We start from the raw sequence: 16,128 nt of genomic DNA, 5'->3' as shown, positions 1-16,128 counted from the left end.
TTCAGGTACAACATCAAGTCTAGACTAGAGGGCTTTTTATCCGAAATACTTAAGACAGGTCATTTAGAAAAAAATAGGTGGAAAGACCAAATTTATTATTATTTAAATTATTTATTTAAAAAAATAAATAAGAAGTACAACTTTGTAAGAACCAATTTCCACCAACTTGTTTCCTGAGCACTGCTTTCTCTCTACGAAATCTTTTCAGCCTTAGGGCTCAACTGTCAAATAACCTAAATCACAGTTCCTGAGAAACTGGCACTGAACGAATTTCTTTTATAAATAAATTAAAGGACAATGGTACAGGAGTATTTATTTTCTACAAAACCCATTTTAAATTATTACAAAGATACAAATGTAGCTATTTTAATAATTCCTTTGGTTACTTCAAGACCAATATATATTTGGCTTTCTGAAAAGTGCTCCCTAAACAAAAAACAGTGTTTACTCTACTCTAGTGATCTTAAGAATCCTGTAATATGTCCTGAGAAGTGAAGTTTCATCACCTACCTTTCAAAAAGTTGAAATCAATTAGTTAAATGAAACTTGTCACACACTTTATATCACTTGAGCATTTTTCTTTTACACATATCTAGAAGTAATTGAATTTCAGTGGGAAGTGACGACTTGTTAAAACATAGTTTTCCTTGGAAGCCTTTCTATCTAAGGGAGTTCTTCTTTGTAAATCTATTCTATGCTTCTTGAACCTATACATTCTAACAAGTTTAATTCAATATCTTACTGCGTATTTTTAGACAGCACTGTGCTGCATTCAAGATGCAATTTCTGTGACCAAGGTTATTCATTTAACAGAGTATCACGATACTAACTCAATCTTTTTATAAAACACAAAAATCATAAACCTGTGCTTCTGCTGATGAATCTTTCCTTCTTTGCAGGGATAAAGAGAATAACACTCAAAAGCTATAGCAAATTTAAAATTCCTCTCTCATTCTTGTCATAGATATAAAAGAGGATGGATATGATTCATCTACAAAGAATTTCCCAAGGCATCAATAAAACATAAAGAAGAAAAGCTGAAGAGTTAAAGTGAGCTGTAACTGGATTTTTATCTTTACTTTAGAGACTAAAGGAAATACAATTGTTTCAGAAAAACAAGTTAACAAAGTAGCTAAAGACAATCTCATAAGATTGTAAACATTCATTCATTCTCAAATAATTATATATCTGACAGATATTAATTTTCCTGATGCTTCTCTGTTTTGCCCACAATGCATTTCAGAATTCCTGTTATGGCATGCATGATGCTGTATTTTCTGTATAATCCTCTTTTCTATGACTACCTTCTCTACTAACTCATAAATGTGAGCCTATCAAGCAGCAGCATTTATAAGCTTTGATTCTGCACAGGTTCCTTAATCTCTCTAAGACTCAGGTTTCCTCATCTGTAGAATAGTAACAATAATATCTATATTGTGGGGTTGTTGTGGGATATCAAATATCTCTGACACACAGTGGTTGTTTAATAAATGCTGGTTATTATTATTATACCTTAACAGTCTTTGAACCTATGTTCTAAGAATTTACTGACTATTTTATGAACTAGAAGAGACTTAACGTTCACTATAATTTAATGGACTCATATTAAATATGAGGAAACTAAAGCAGTCAAAAAGCTTCTTTGTGACAATAAATAGTAATAAATAGTAAGCCTCAAAACTAAGTCTCTACACTCAAGTCTAGTGCTTCATCCCAATTCTCTCTCTCCAGAAACTTTATCTACTCCATAGTTTCATTATGGAAAGCAAACGTCTAGTTCTGACCTAGCCTCTATCCTCTTGCCAAGCTGGATGCCATTCCACCAACTCAATTTACCATTTCAAATTACATTTCTCATACTCTCTCTCTAGCCACATCTCCTCCAGAATTCTATAGTTCTTTAAATAACATAAATCTTTTGCCGGCCACCCAGGCTCAAAGAGGTGAGAAGAATGAAGATAAAGTGAGTCAACATTTACTCTGCACCTACTATGCATTAAGTACCCAACCATCTGTATTATCTCACCTGTGAAGGAGAGTTGTCATAATTAGAAAAACGAGGAAACAAACCTTCCAAAGCAACTTGCCTCACCTTACCCAGTAAGAATAAGTTGTAGTGCTGGAAACTGAGCCCAAGTCTCTCTGACTTAACCCATTCAGACATTGTCTATACATCAACAAATAGGTACCTGTGTCTTTGTGTTTTAACTTTTTAAAAAATGGAGTAACGATATATATTACTCTATAAACCTTTCTTTTTTCAAGTTTGACAATAAGTCTGTATTTCTATGGCAGTTTTACTTCATTTTGCTCATTAGCAACAAAGTTTATAGATAATTTTATATATGAAAATATTCAAGAAACTCACTTTTTCTTGATTAGTAAGATAATATCTAAACTTCCATACAAGATCTTGTTCTTCATATGTAAGTTGCTTGGTTGGTGGATAACTCACAATAATCTACAACAAAGAAAAAAAAAACTACTTTTGTCAAATAAAAAAAATCTTCCTATATATTTCCATTTCATTCAAAATTTTTCATTCATTTAAATATATCTATAATTGAACTATTACAGAAGCAAGGAGAATATACATGCAGCCAAGTAAGACTTAAATTTGCTGCATTTATCAGTTCAAAAAGTATATTAGAGTATAAGAGGAGAAAAAGATAAGATAAAAAAAAGTCAAGTTCCATATTAGAAAAAAAGTATGTAATTGCAGAGCTAATTTACTTCAACCAAAGACACAACAAATCCAAATAACAAAAGCTCGCCCCCACCAAACTACTGCATGCAAGATAGGCTCAAGGATTGTACAACGCAGGGAACAGAGACAATAATTTGTAATAACTGCAAATGGAAAGTAACCCTTAAAAATTGTATAAAACATTTTTTAAAAAATAAAAATGAGGGAAAAAGTCCCCTCCCCCCAACACACACACAAGGAAAAGAAAAAAAAAAAAAAAACACCCAAATGATAAACATTTCTCTTGTTAAGTCAGTGGAAGCTCAGGCAATGTATCTTAGGGCCAGTTTCTAAGAACACTATATCAAGAAAGCATATACTATTTGCAGTTCTGTCTCTAGGGCTAATATATTTCCTGAAAGCCCCCAAATGATATAAAACTACAGAAATGTGAAGTTGTTGAAATTACATAGGGTTCATTAACCTGTGTCTGAATCACTTTTAAGTGATGTGCTATCGCATCAGTTGCAACCAAAATACCCACTTAATTATTTTTAAATTAATATTTTATAAATTCTCTTACATTCAGTTGATCTCTTGTGGCAGCATTAGGTTTGAGATCGTGGTCAGAAGGTCCACTTCTTAAACTCCGGGCAAGTTTGTGGTGTTTGCTCTCAACTAAATTTTCCTATAAATTATTTAAGAATATTAAGCAACAATGTAAATTTCACCAGTAAGCAGTTTCAACAGCCACTTAGAAATAGAAAAGTAAATAGTTACTTATTTAAGACCAGTTTATAATATTTAACATTTTATTCGTGTTACAACTTTAGTCTCCTATGTATCTTGTGGTGATAGGGAAAGTAAGCATAACTTATGCTTCACCAGGCGCACTTGAGCATGCCATTCCAGTTTCCTGTTTTAACTCTCCATTGTATTCAGGGTTTTATACCCTCTACCCACTCAAATGTTACCTTCATTCCAAAATCTCCCCTGGCAGCTCAGATTAAAGCACTCCCGCTTCCTATGAGCTACTAGTGACTTCGTGATATAATTGTATTATCATCTTAGAGTTTAACTGCCAGTAGTAACCGAGGGCAGGGACAATGAATGACCAAAATGCTTAACTATTTTACCTATGGCCAAAATCATTAGTTTTGAACATACTGTCTTTGCTTAAGAGACTTTATTTTATTCACTTTTTCATGTGTGAATTGTCTGTTCATGTTTTTTTCCTAATTTTGCTTTTTGGTCCTTTATTCTTCAGTTTTTAAGAGTTCTTTACACATTAGATAAATCAGTTCTTTGTCTGTGATGTATGTCACAAATAGTTTCTCCCAGTTTTTCAACTGTCTTTTGACTTAACAGTGCTTTTGCCATGCAAATTTTTTAACATAGTCAAACTTATCAATCATTTCTTTTGTTGCTTCTGGATTTTGACTCAACGTTAGAAAGTCTTTCCCTACACTGATAGTAAAGTACTAGTAAGGTTTCATTTTATAATATTTAAATCCCTGATTCATTTGGAGTTTTTCCTTATGTATGGTGTGATGTGTGGATTTGATTCAATTTCATCTTTTTCCAAATGGCTCATTCCCCAACACTATGCTCCAGTGATGAAATGCCACCTTCGTCAATTTACATATGTACTTGGATCTAGTTCTGGGATTTTTAGTCAGTTCTACCAGTCCATTTGCCACACTTGTAACTGTAGAGTCTGTTTTATTGTCTGATACAGTGATATACCAGCTTAGCGGCACTCAATGTTTGTTAAAATATATTCCTCTGTTTAGTTAATACTAATGGATACAAATTAAAATTTTTTAACATGGGGGTAAGGAGGGTAGCTTTTTTTCTTAATTTTTTGTTTTGTTTTTCCTTGATTGTATTTAAAACTAAAAATTGTTGACAGAGGTCCTAGATCTTTGTTTTTTAATTACAGCATCCATAATATTAAACCTATAATTGTTGACGAGCGTTTTCTTTAGGAAAAAATACACTAAATATACAGACATCTCATTTACCTGACATTTTGGTAGGAGTTAATATGGTCCCAGTATGACAAAACTTGAATACTCTCAACCATTTTGAAGGTAACCATTAGTGTGTTTCAAATATCCAGAATGCAAAATACAATTTGATTTTATAATGAAAATTCAGTGTCAATTTTATTTTTATTTTTTAACGTTTCTATTGGAGTATAATTGCTTTACAATGGTGTGTTAGTTTCTGCTTTATAACAAAGTGAATCAGCTATACATATACATATATCCCCATATCTCTTCCTTCTTGCATCTCCCTCCCTCCCACCCTCCCTATCCCACCCTTCTAGCTGGTCACAAAGCACCAAGCTAATCTCCCTGTGCTATGCGACTGCTTCCCACTAGCTATCCATTTTACATTTGGGAGTGTATATATGTCCATATATATATTACCACTCTCTCACTTTGTCCCAGCATACACTTCCCCCTCCCCGTGTCCTCAAGTCCATTCTCTAGTGGTCTGCATCTTTATTCCCGTCTTGCCCCAGGTTCTTCATGACCATATTTTCTTTTTTTTTAGATTCCATATATATGGGTTAGCATATGGTATTTGTTTTTCTCTTCTGACTTACTTCACTCTGTACGACGGACTCTAGGTCCATCCACCTCGCTACAAATAACTCAGTGTCGTTTCTTTTTCTGGCTGAGTAAATTCCATTGTATATATGTGCCACAACTTCTTTATCCATTCAGCTGTCGATGGACACTTAGGTTGCTTCCATGTCCTGGCTATTGTAAATACAGCTGCAATGAACATTGTGGTACATGACTATTTTTGAATTATGGTTTTCTCAGGGTACATGCCCAGTAGTGGGACTGCTGGGTCGTATGGTAGTTTTATTTTTAGTTGTTTTAAGGAACCTCCATACTGTTCTCCATAGTGGCTGTATCAATTTATATTCCCACCAACAGTGTATGAGGGTTCCATTTTCTCCACACCCTCTCCAGCATTTACTGTTTGTAGATTTCTTGATGATGGCCATTCTGACCGGTGTGAGATGATATCGCAATGTAGTTTTGATTTGCATTTCTCTAATGATTAATGATGTTGAGCATTCTTTCATGTGTTTGGTGACAATCTGTATATCTTCTTTGGAGAAATGTCTATTTAGGTCGTCTGCCCAATTTTGGATTGCGCTGTTTGTTTTCTTGATATTGAGCTGCATGATCTACTTGTAAATTTTGGAGATTAATCCTTTGTTGGTTGCTTCATTTGCAAATATTTTCTCCCATTCTGAGGGTTGTCTTTTGGTCTTGTTTATGGTTTCCTTTGCTGTGCAAAAGCTTTGAAGTTTCATTAGGTCCCATTTGTTTATTTTTGTTTTTATTTCCATTTCTCTAGCAGGTGGGTCAAAAAGGATCTTGCTGGGATTTATGTCACAGAGTGTTCTGCCTATGTTTTCCTCTACAAGTTTGATAGTGTCTGGCCTTACATTTAGGTCTTTAATCCATTTTGAGTTTATTTTTGTGTATGGTGATAGGGAGTGACCTAATTTCATTCTTTTACATGTAGCTGTCCAGTTTTCCCAGCACCACTTATTGAAGAGGCTGTCTTTTCTCCCTGGTATATTCTTGCCTCCTTTATCAAAGGTAAGGTGACCATATGTGTGTGGGTTTATCTCTGGGCTTTCTATCCTGTTCCATTGATCTATATTTCTGTTTTTGTGCCAGTACCGTACTGTCTTGATTACTGTAACTTTGTAGTATAGTCTGAAGTCAGGGAGCCTGATTCCTCCAGCTCCGTTTTTCTTTCTCAAGATTGCTTTGGCTATTCAGGGTCTTTTGTGTTTCCATACAAATTGTGAAATTTTTTGTTCTAGTTCTGTGAAAAATGCCAGTGATAGTTTGATAGGGATTGCATTGAATCTGGAGATTGCTTTGGGTAGTATAGTCATTTTCACAATGTTGATTCTTCCAATCCACGGTGTCAATTTTAGATCTATTAACTTTATTTTATTATGCTAGGCATAGGATCTGTGAAGGTACTTAGGTGTTTGTTTCTAAGATTCCCGAGTGACCTTTGTTTTCTAACTTTTTATTCGCTTTTCCCCCCTATTTCTTCCTTTGATGTTAGGCCATCAGCCATTACTTCCTGCTCTAATGAACTGTATTTACTCCAGTCATCATGTTTTCAACTTCCCATGTACTACTTTTTATCTACTTTGTTGTGATTAGGAAGGTAATTAATCTAATTAGAAATGTATAAAATAAGGAGAAAATAGTTCAGAGTGATATAAATGAATTCTAAGTGTAAATATCACAGTATCTATTATGTTGCTATAAGGATTTTATGCCTGGAACTTTCTAAATCTGAAGTCATCAAATTAAATCTCTGCTGCAAAGTAGGAATTCTTCCTCTTTCTTATTCCTGAGAGAGCTATCATCTCAACAATCCAATGCAGGTATATCAAAATCCTCCAAGACACCATAATCCAAATTGAATAGTTCTAGTAGCTACAATAATCTTCCCTGTTTTTCAACAAAATCAGTCTCCCTAAAATTTCCATCCATTGATCTTAGTGTTATCTTCTGGTATAAATAAATTTCCCTTCTGTTATGATGACAATCTTTCAAATACTTGTTACCCCAAGTCCTTCAAGACTACATTCCATAGCTTTTTCAATAATTCAAAAAAATGGTTCCCCAACACTATACTATCTTGACCTTTTTTGAAGGTGTTAATATTTTTTGCAAAGATTCCATCTGAACCTGATTACATATATCAATAGCTGAAGTGAATTTATGAATCACCTTTAAATAACCAATGTAGTTACAGATATAGTTTTTAAAAAGAAAGTGTATGATGTGGATCTAACTCATAATCACTCTAGAAAAAAGAATTTTCATAAGAAATTTGACAATGACTCACCATAGACATCTGAGGGTCAGGAACTTTCACTATCTCAAAGCTTGTTAAGATTGGAGATGACTCATCACCATCCTGGATTACAGCATAACAAGTTTAAAAAAAAAAATTTTTAACCAAATGGTTAAAACGTCATACATGATCATGTGCACTCTAATGTATTTTAATTTTTAATGAACATCGTTCCTCCCTTTAAAATATTATCTTCTTTCAACTATATTTTAAAAATACATATCTATTTTTTACCTTTTGTTGCTGATAAAATATTTTGAGAAAAATAAACTCTAACAATAAAAAAAATCTGTATTATAGTTTTTAGAGATATGAGGTCTGGAAATTAGTAGATTGTCTCTGTCCGGATTTTGTTTTAAACTTTGTTTACAATGACTGAGTCAAAATAGTATGTCCTAATTTTCAAACTGAGAACAAGAAACCAAAGAGTATAATTAAAATATGGCACAATGGATCTGTCACATCATTTGCAAAAACTACTAAGTGGATTTTGGTAATTTTTCAAATTATCACAATTAAGTTCCACTCAGATAAGTAGAATTTTAAATGTGGGTTAACATTACTCAAACTTACATACGACTAGAAACTCAGCAGCATTGCTTCTCAGAGGATACTTAACGCAATGCAAATTTGAATAGCAAGAATCAATCCATCAATTCTTAAGAAATGAATCTGTCTTATTTTGTTGGTATTATCATTTTTGAAGAATTTTGGCTTTTACTTTTATCCAATTCAGGCAAGAAAGGTAATTCTGCATAATAAATATCACTACATACATCCTGGAAAAGGATAAACTAATTAAGGTTGAAATTCATTTCCTCACAACTGTACACCTAGCGTCAAATTTTTCTGTCAATTTCCAAATGCTAGCATATTTTCAATTTTAAATATGAACAACAAAATCAGGAGAGACTGAAAGAAGGCAAGTATTGTGACTTTACTTTAGGTTCAGTAATTGAGTCCTAGAAAAAAACACAAATTCCCACAGCCATTGTTTAACAAGCTGATTCTCAGTCACAACATCAGAAAACACATTTATCAGCCCAACTGTGACAAGTAATCTTCACTAAGGCTATCTGTCACAAAAGACAGGTGACAAGAAAGTCTATTTCCATTAGATTCAATACACTGGCCCAGCAATCTTTACACTAAGTGGAAATATGACAGGGTAGGTAGACAGGCATTAATTTATGGGCAATTTTCAAGAAGCAGTAGAAAGGGGTCAAGAACCTTTTCAAAAATACTTGAAATTCTTCTAATTTCTATTCTGTTATTATTTCATCTATCAACAAAGCTGTCTTTCAAAAGATCCTTCAAGTCTCTAATGATTGAAAGTACCATCACCATTACCATGGTTCTGCACTATAAACTCCATATAGGCAGGAAATATTGCTTTTAATGAAATTACATATAGTAAAAATGTAAAAAGTGATTTTATTAAGAATGTATTGGTAACAAAACAATTTCACTCACCTACGTTTCCCTTTTTAATGTAGTCTTTCTAATGAATTAGCAAACAATATTAAATAGTCTACGTTCTTATCTTTTTTTTCCCCCAGAGAGTGTTATTTATAAAATAAAAAGCTGAAACAAGTTCACTTTTCCTAACCTTTTACTTTAGGAAGGGGTACAAGCTAAAGGGAAAAATACATTAACTTGAAAAGTACCAGAAAAATGATCACAAATTAACTATACAAACCCTAAACCTTCATTATGAAAACATCTTTCAAATAGTAATTTAATAGTTATAAAACATATTTTTAAAAAGTCACTTGTGACAACTTTAACAAATAACACTAATGTGTAAAGGTAATTTAAAAGTGCTGCTTCTAATGAACAAATAAACTGCATATAGCTTAGCTCTATGCTAGAAGAAATATTATTCTATTATGCCATGTATCGAAAGTCTGTCCTCATTCACACTGATTCTGATTCGCACTGTCCTCATAAGCACTTGTCTCAGTACTTCCAAAATAACAGAAGGTACCTAATTTATGTGGTTTTGAACTATGCATACTATTATTTCTGTAGTACTAAAATGAAGACCCATAAATAAGCATTTAAGGCACAGATATTTTTCAAGTAGCTAGATATCAAATATATAACTACTTTCTTTTGGTAATGAACAGACCAGAGCAAATTCATAACTTCATATTCATTACCACTCAGCCTACTGATAACATGGTTTTCTTAATTCTGCATATATTATATAAATGAACATTTATAAGGTATTTCATAAGCATACTTATGTTGGAATTGTTACATATACAATTCCAACACATTACATACACATTCAAATAACAAACATACCCTTACCATTCAATAGCCTACCACATAAAACATATGATTCCCTCTTTCTACTTTTCAAATGGACACTAATTGTTAATGAAGCTACTGCTTTAATGTCTTACTTGCCAATTTACAGAACAATTAATCAAAAAGTTTTTAATCTCTTGTATATTTATTGAATTCTATAACCCAGAACTGCATTACATGAGTGATCAGCTTTTGTAATCTTGTTGTAGCTATATGATTTGATTTGTGTATATACAAACAGCTGCTGCTGACAGCTGTCTGCTGCCATTCTGCAGCCAAAGAATTCATCCCAGCAGGAAAAACGGTAAATTGTTTTTAATGTTTCCCGTCCCTTCTACTTTAGAGACCATAAACAGTTCCAAGGAAAATACCTTTTCATAATAAACAATACCATATTCCTTATCATCACACTTGACACATCGAAACTCAACCATCAAGTACATGAAATTAGAACTTCGTTTTTCACTCTAAAAGAAAAAAACAAGATTTTTTATGAAAAATGATTTTCTTCAACCTCAGTTTGTATCATTATTCCCAATTCAGTAATACATGGATTCTATCAAATATAATTTAAACTGTAACAAATTTTATTTCATTATTATAAATGCAGTTTTACACAGTACTACTATTTCATTATATACAGCACTACTGTTTTATCCAGAAGTGTCTACTACTCACTTATAACTCCCTCCTCAAACTTAATGACATTTTTGGTTTATTCAGTAGTATGAATTCTATTATATAACATTTTAAAGGTATTTCATATACATTTGCAGGAGAATTATTTTATTTAAAAAAAAATTTGTATTTCTAATAATTTTAAGCAAAGAACAGTTCACCCTTAAACCATATGGACTAATCTAACTGTAGAAATTAATATAAGTATAACAAAAAAACAAAAGTAAAACAAAGTGCATGTAACTAAGGACAGAGGTCATTTGAGCTTAACACATAAAACATTTACAAGTTTTTCACAATTTATAAACGGTCTTAAAGTAACTTGTAATCATTTGTAAAGTTTGATCAATACACTTTAAATACACTGGGAATAGTTACTTCTTCCCCAACATATAAAATGCTGATTGTGTGTATAAATGTGTCCCCTTAAAAAAGCAAATATTATGTTAATAATGAAGTGAAAATAAAATTAAATTTAAAAGGGTGATTAGTCCTGACCCAAAACAGTTTGAAAAATGGCTTTAAATCTATATGTATATAATCATAAAGATCTAAGGAGGTCACTTAAACTGTTCAGCTTTATGAAGCATATTATAATCTAGTATGATAATAGATAGCCTCCTATGTTTTAAAGAGTGCAGATAGAGTGAGTGAAAAAGGATGGGCAAAGTATGCTCTAATGTTACATTTTCTAAACCCAGGGGTATCTAAGTTGAAGAACAGAAAAATTAAAAATATTTTTTAATTAAAAATAGGAAAAAGAAAAAAGCATTTTGATTAAACTATTTTTGGAATGTGACTATTATCAAAATTCAAAAAAGTAAAATTTTCTTCCAGTTTCAGTATATAAGAATGTATTATGAATACATTTAGAAAAGATGCCCAGTATTCATACTGAATATAAATGTTGTTAGACACTACTAATTTGTTTTTAAAAAATGAACAATGTCAAAATTTTATTTTTCTAAGTGTTCACTGTAAAATGACAAATTTCTCTCTTTCCACCTGCTGAAAACTGTTGAAAGAACACAAATCAAGTCAGTTGTGCCATGTGGTGATCACTATAAGCTACGCATTTCACAAAATTGCTATTCCTCTCTCCTAATGTGATTAATATATAAGCATTATTTCTGCTCTCTAGACATAGAGTGTTAGGCCAAACATCTAGTATTTCAGTGCTAGTGTACATAAAAAACTTTTTTGTCGTTCTAACTTTTGTAAACAGTTTCACTGAAGCCATCTTTTCATTGAACATATTCTGGACCAATACACAAGATCAAGAAAGCACACGAATTACTTGAACCATGTAACCTCATTAAGTGTGCACAGCCCTATATGTACTAAATAAGACAAGGAATATCTTAATTGGGGAGAGGAATTGCTATTGATGACTTAAGGTAACTGAAGTGAAGAGGTTGTTTTGACACTATGTTGACAGATTTATCCAATCAACTTGGACATAAACTGCCATATGGAGAAAGAGAGAACATACAAGCGAGGCATCAAGATTAACATGGGCTTCACTTATATGATATTTAGTACACTTATGATATCCACTACCTATTTCAGGGTTCAAGAGAACACTAAAATATAAGAAAGGCAGATATCCTAAGCTTTCCTTTTATTAGCATAAACCTCACAACTAGAGGTAATCCTCAATGCTCCCACATTTGAGAGATACCTGGCAATAAATAGTTCTTCTAAAAATTTTTTCAGTTAAAATTCTGGAGAAAATATTTTGAAATAAAAAAGAGGGATACAACCCACCTCATTTATCATTTCTATTTCTCTAAATGTCAATCTGTCCAGCCAATCTACTTTCACCATGTGACCTTGTCGATGAGCTTTGGTGAGCTGCAAAAAATATATAATGCAGAAAATTTTAAGAGATAGATCTCACAGAAAGGAGGATAAAGAATGGAAATGATCATCAACATGACACTGGAAGTACTAGCTAATGCAAAGAAAAAGGAAATAAATGATATACAGATTGGGAAGAAATAAATAATACTTTCTTTATTCAAAGGTGACATGATCATTTATGTAGAAAATATTTTTAAATGGACAAAAAGCTCCTGGAACTAATAAGCAATTACAGCAAGGAGGATACAAGGTTCATATATAAAAGTCAATCTCTTTCTTATATATTGTTACCAGCAATCAATAAGTAAAATTTGAAATTAAAAACACAATATCAAATCACAGTATCATTTACATTAGTGCCTCCCAAAAATCAAATTGGTATAAATCTAACAAAATATGTACAAGATCTATGTGATGAAAACTAAAAAACTCTGATGAACAAAATCAAAGAAGAAGTAAATTAATGGGCTCAGGGTAAGATGATTCAATATTGTCAAGATGTCAGTACTTCCCAACTTGATTTATAGATTCAAAGCAATCCTAGTCCATAAACAAAACAAAACAAAACAAAAAAAATCTCAGCATGTTATTTTGTAGATATCAACAAACTGATTCTAAAGTTTATATGGAAAGGCAAAGGCTCCATAATAGCCAACACAGTATTGAAGAACAAAACTGGAAGCTATACATTACCCAACTATAAGACTTAATATACAGCTACTGTAATCAAAACATCGTGGTACTGGCAAAAGAATAGATAAATGGATTAATGGAACAGAATGGAGTCCAGAAAAAGTCCACATAAATAGAGTCAATGATCTCTGACCAAGAAGCAGAGGCAATAAAATGGAGCAAAGAGTCTTTTCAAATATCGCTGGGATAACTGGACATGCACATGCAAACAAATATATATAAGCAAAGACCTTACACCCTTCACAAAAATTAACTCAAAATGAATCACAGACCTAAATGTAAATTGCAAAATACAAAACTCCTAGAAGATAACACAGGAGAAAACCTAAATGACCTTGGGTATGGTGACAACTTTTTAGATGCAACACCAAAGGCATAATCCATGAAAGAAATAATTAATAAGCTGGACTTCATTAAAATTAAAAAATTCTGCTCTGTGAAAGACATTGTGAAGAGAATGAGAAAACAAGCCATGGACCAGGAGAAAATATTTGCAAAAGGCACATATGATAAAGGAATGTTGGCCAAAATATACAAAGAACTCTTAAAACTCAACAACAAGAAAATAAGCAACCTGATTTAAAAAATGGGCCAAAGATCTTAATAAACAACTCACCAAAGAAGAGATATGGATGGCAAATAAGCATGTGAAAAGATGCTCCACATCATATACCATCAGGGAAATGCAAATTAAAACAATGAGAAATCACTAAACACTTATCAGAATGACCAAGATTTGGAACACTGACAACATCAAATGCAGGTGAGGATGTAGAGCTACAGGAACTCTCATTAATTGCTGGTGGGAATGCAAAAACGTAGAGCCATTCTGGAAGTCAGTGTGGCAGTTTCTTACAAAACTAAACATACTCTTACCATACAGTCCAGGAATTGCCCTCCCTGGTATTTACCCAAAGGAGTTGAATACTTAATGCCCACACAAAAGCCTGCACATGGATATTTATAGCGACTTTATTTATAATAACCAAAACCTGGAAGCAATTCAGATGGCCTTCACCAAGTGAATGGATAAATGAATACATTCAAACAATGTTATGCAGTGCTAAAAGGAAAGGAGGTATCAATCAATGAAAAGACATGGAGGAACCTTAAGTACACATTACTTGCACATTGCTAAGTGAAAGAGGTCAATCTGAAAAGGCTAGGTACAGTATGATTACAACTAAAGAAAAGGTATTGATAAAACTATGGAGATAATAAAAAGATAACTAGTTGCCCAGGGTTGGGGGGGAAGAAGGGATGTATAAGTGGAGCACAGAAGATTTTTAGGGCAGTAAAACTACTCTGTATCATACTATAATGATGGACAAATGACATTAAACATTTGTCAAAGCCCATAGAATGTACAATACCAAGAGAGAACACTGAGGTATATGGTCTTTGGGTGATTATGAGTTGTCAGTATAGGTTCATCAATTGTAACAAATTGTAACAAATGTACCACTGTGGTGAGAGGTGTTGACAATAGGAGAGGCTATGCATGTGCTGGGGCAGAGTGTATATGAGAAATATCTGTACCTTCCTCTTAGTATTGCTGTGAATGTAAAACTGTTCAACAAAAATAAAATCTTTAAAAAATCTAAAAAATCAAAAAAAGAAGTGTTATGTCACCTTCACATTTGATACATTCCTATACACAACAGAAGCCACACAAAACTATCAAGATAAGAAATGGACTTGGCTAGAGACGAATCATCATAGTTTTTACAGAAAAACAAAAAATTTTAAATGGTCTACAATCTGCCATCTAAACATGCTAAAAAATAATGAAGCCTTTCCTGAAAGTATCTCCATGTTCTATATTTCTTGCATTTTGATTACTACAAAGGGAGAGAATTATAATGATAGTTCTTCAAATTGGAAATAAACTATTTTTTTCACATCTCAATATGAAAAATAACAAAGTTACATACATAAGGCGTTTCTCTGGAGCCTATAATTTACTACTCTAAGACTTAAGCACATAAGTGTGCATGTGTACTTTACTTTTAAGAAGGAGTAATGAAATAATTAACAGTAATAAAAGAACCAGTGGTAAAAGAATTTCTAGAGTTGCAGTTGGTAGAACCCTCTGAAGGTCTTACATACTAACCTACCCTTGGTTTCACAAATTAAATAATACATTGACCCTTCAAATATACAGAGAATTCAAGATAATTTCCAAGGTCCTCAAACTGAAACTAGATTTTGTCTTAGAAAGTGTAATTTTAAACATCAGCATTATTCATGTATCAAATCCCTTCTTTCTTTCTAAACAAATTCATAGCATAAAGCAAAACTGAGCATTAAGGACTTCAGTGGTAGCTTGTCTTTATGATTTGTCTTCATTTCCATTATACAAGTTATGATGGTATTCCTACAAGGATGCCAAACACTTCTACCAATTATTATCTCTCTCACAGAACTAAAAATCTTCGTCAATATTCTTTATATTCCTCAACTAAGGGACTCTTATCACAACTACATGGTCATACTATTTCAGAAATGAAAATAGTAGCTTCATACAAAAAGTCTGAGGATCACTGTAATATAAAAATATTATCAGCTTAGCTTTCTTCTGAATAACAAATTCCTTTTCACTTGAGGTAATCTCTAAATGAAAATGGATGAGGCAAAAAAAAGTGTTTACCACTATTACTCACAAAGCAGGGACTAAACATTTTGCTGGCTCTGGTGGAACATTAGATAAATACACTAACATGGAAACACTAAGAATTAGTTACAAGGGAACCAAAAGAACACCAGGCAATGTGACCTAAAGGAAAGAGTGCTAAACTAGGAGCCATTAGACCAGGGTTCTAACCCTAGCACTCCATTTTCGAATTCTGTCATTTTTGAACCCTCATGTACAAAAAGAAGTATTAATTTCTATTTCTGCTAGCAAAATTCAAATAGAATAATGGATGCAAAATATGATAGGTAGTATTATTCCATACAGTCTTTATAAAGAA

General features: G+C 32.6%; 1 protein-coding gene across 5 annotated transcripts in view; it reads right to left on the bottom strand.

Moving 5' to 3' along the window:
• PIK3C3 (phosphatidylinositol 3-kinase catalytic subunit type 3) overlaps positions 1-16,128 on the bottom strand; it is a 157,737-nt gene that overhangs the window by 93,551 nt on the left and 48,058 nt on the right. For 4 of the 5 annotated variants that reach the window (XM_027127842.1, XM_027127843.1, XM_027127846.1 and 1 more), the window contains exons 5-9: positions 12,368-12,454; positions 10,294-10,389; positions 7,598-7,669; positions 3,270-3,374; positions 2,369-2,461 (exon numbers count right to left, since the gene is read on the bottom strand). In XM_027127842.1, the coding sequence (XP_026983643.1) occupies positions 2,369-2,461; positions 3,270-3,374; positions 7,598-7,669; positions 10,294-10,389; positions 12,368-12,454 (453 nt within the window). The remainder of the gene's footprint in view (positions 1-2,368; positions 2,462-3,269; positions 3,375-7,597; positions 7,670-10,293; positions 10,390-12,367; positions 12,455-16,128) is intronic. The other variant, XM_027127845.1, reaches the window with a different exon arrangement.

This window comes from Aethalodelphis obliquidens, unplaced genomic scaffold, assembly GCF_003676395.1.
Source record: "Aethalodelphis obliquidens isolate GAN/ISIS:26980383/991018 unplaced genomic scaffold, ASM367639v1 scaffold32, whole genome shotgun sequence".
NCBI classification, from domain to species: domain Eukaryota; kingdom Metazoa; phylum Chordata; class Mammalia; order Artiodactyla; family Delphinidae; genus Aethalodelphis; species Aethalodelphis obliquidens.
The sequence above is the reverse complement of the archived record's forward strand: the minus strand, read 5'-3'. Positions and strand labels throughout refer to the sequence as shown.